At 56.0% G+C, this 1331-nt stretch overlaps 1 protein-coding gene across 1 annotated transcript; it reads right to left on the reverse strand.

The window, feature by feature from the left end:
- Window positions 1-204: 204 nt before the first annotated feature.
- LOC122577385 lies at window positions 205-852 on the reverse strand (the record flags this gene model as incomplete). The annotated part of the gene is made up of 1 exon (XM_043748672.1): window positions 205-852. A coding segment is annotated over exon 1 (648 nt), but the record flags the coding sequence as incomplete, so codon positions are not given.
- Between the last annotated feature and the right edge of the window lie 479 nt (window positions 853-1331).

Below are 1331 nucleotides of genomic sequence, written 5' to 3' on the forward strand. Positions count from 1 at the left end.
TTGCATCCCCCTCGCGTTCTCTCTTCAAGCCAGTCCTGGATATTCCTTGTCTGTTGAGCTTGGCGCTAGGGGGCCATCGCCCCTGGCGCCGTCCCTCCTTCTAGTCGCGGTTCGTTATGGTGGCAGTGAGTTGGGTCTAGGCCGCCTGACTGCCATCCTTCTCCATCGCGTTATCCTGCACGGGTGCGAGCTTCTCTTTCTCACCCTTTCCGCTCGCTCCTTTGCGAGCATGACTCGCTCGCAGAAGAGGCGGACAGCTTCATATTCCTGCGGTCCGCTCAGCATCGCTGCTATGATCGCTGAGGGGGTCAGCCTCTCGCCTATGACTTGCCGCAGGGTGTAGCGGGGTAGCTCCCATGCCGGGCAGGTCTCCAGCGTATGCTGCGCTGTGTCCCTGTCTTCCCCGTAGTGGTGACAGATGTCCGTCGTCTCCCGTCCGATTTTCTTCAGGTACTCCCCGAACACACCGTGTCCCGTGAGTATCTGGGTCATCCTGAAGGTGAGCGGGAGGCCGCGGCGGCTTCTCCATGTCCCCCAGTTTGGGAGAACTGCCGCCGCGCCCCGGTGCTCGCCTGCTTCATTGATCAGCTGGGATCGCCACTGGTCCCATGCGTCCTCCTCGGCGGGTCCTAGGTCGTCTAGGGCCGCCTGCTCAGCCGAGTCCCCTCCCGGGTCCCAAGGTCTCCTTTGCTCGTACCTCCTCTCGAGTATCAGCGCCCGGAGTTCCCACGGCGGGGATGCGGCCAGTACGGTCGCCGACGCGTACGACACTGTTCGGTATCCTCTGACGATTCTGATGGCGGTTACCCTGTGCAGCCACCTGAGAAGCAGGGTGCTGCGGCGTCTCGCCATCAGATCTCCCGCCCATACCGGGGGTCCTACCTTAACCTTCGGCGATATCAAATCCAGCGTATTTGCAGCATTGCATTTTAGGGTTTCAATATTCAACTCAACGTATCTCCGCTGCTACTGTTGATATGTCGATAATTCGATGCGCGTTATTCCTCACATTTACAGCCAAATATAAAGCACGACATCCGGTTTGCGCTTTGTCAAGTCTGGTCCAGGTCAAGACCAGCCTATTTCCAGTTTGCATATTCAAGTGTGCATATTCATCCTAACGTATCTGCGGAGCTATTATTGTTATGTTGATATTTCGATGCGATTTTCACTCCCGACATGCTGCGAAATACGTGGAACGACATCCGGTTTGCACTGTGTCAAATCTGACCTCTGCCAAATCCTACGTATTTCCAGTACTGCACATTCGGGCTTCAATATTCATATGAACGTATCTCCGCTGCTATTGGCGATATGGTGATAATTTGCCG

This window comes from Bombus pyrosoma, unplaced genomic scaffold (genome assembly GCF_014825855.1).
Source record: "Bombus pyrosoma isolate SC7728 unplaced genomic scaffold, ASM1482585v1 HiC_scaffold_1793, whole genome shotgun sequence".
Taxonomy (NCBI): domain Eukaryota; kingdom Metazoa; phylum Arthropoda; class Insecta; order Hymenoptera; family Apidae; genus Bombus; species Bombus pyrosoma.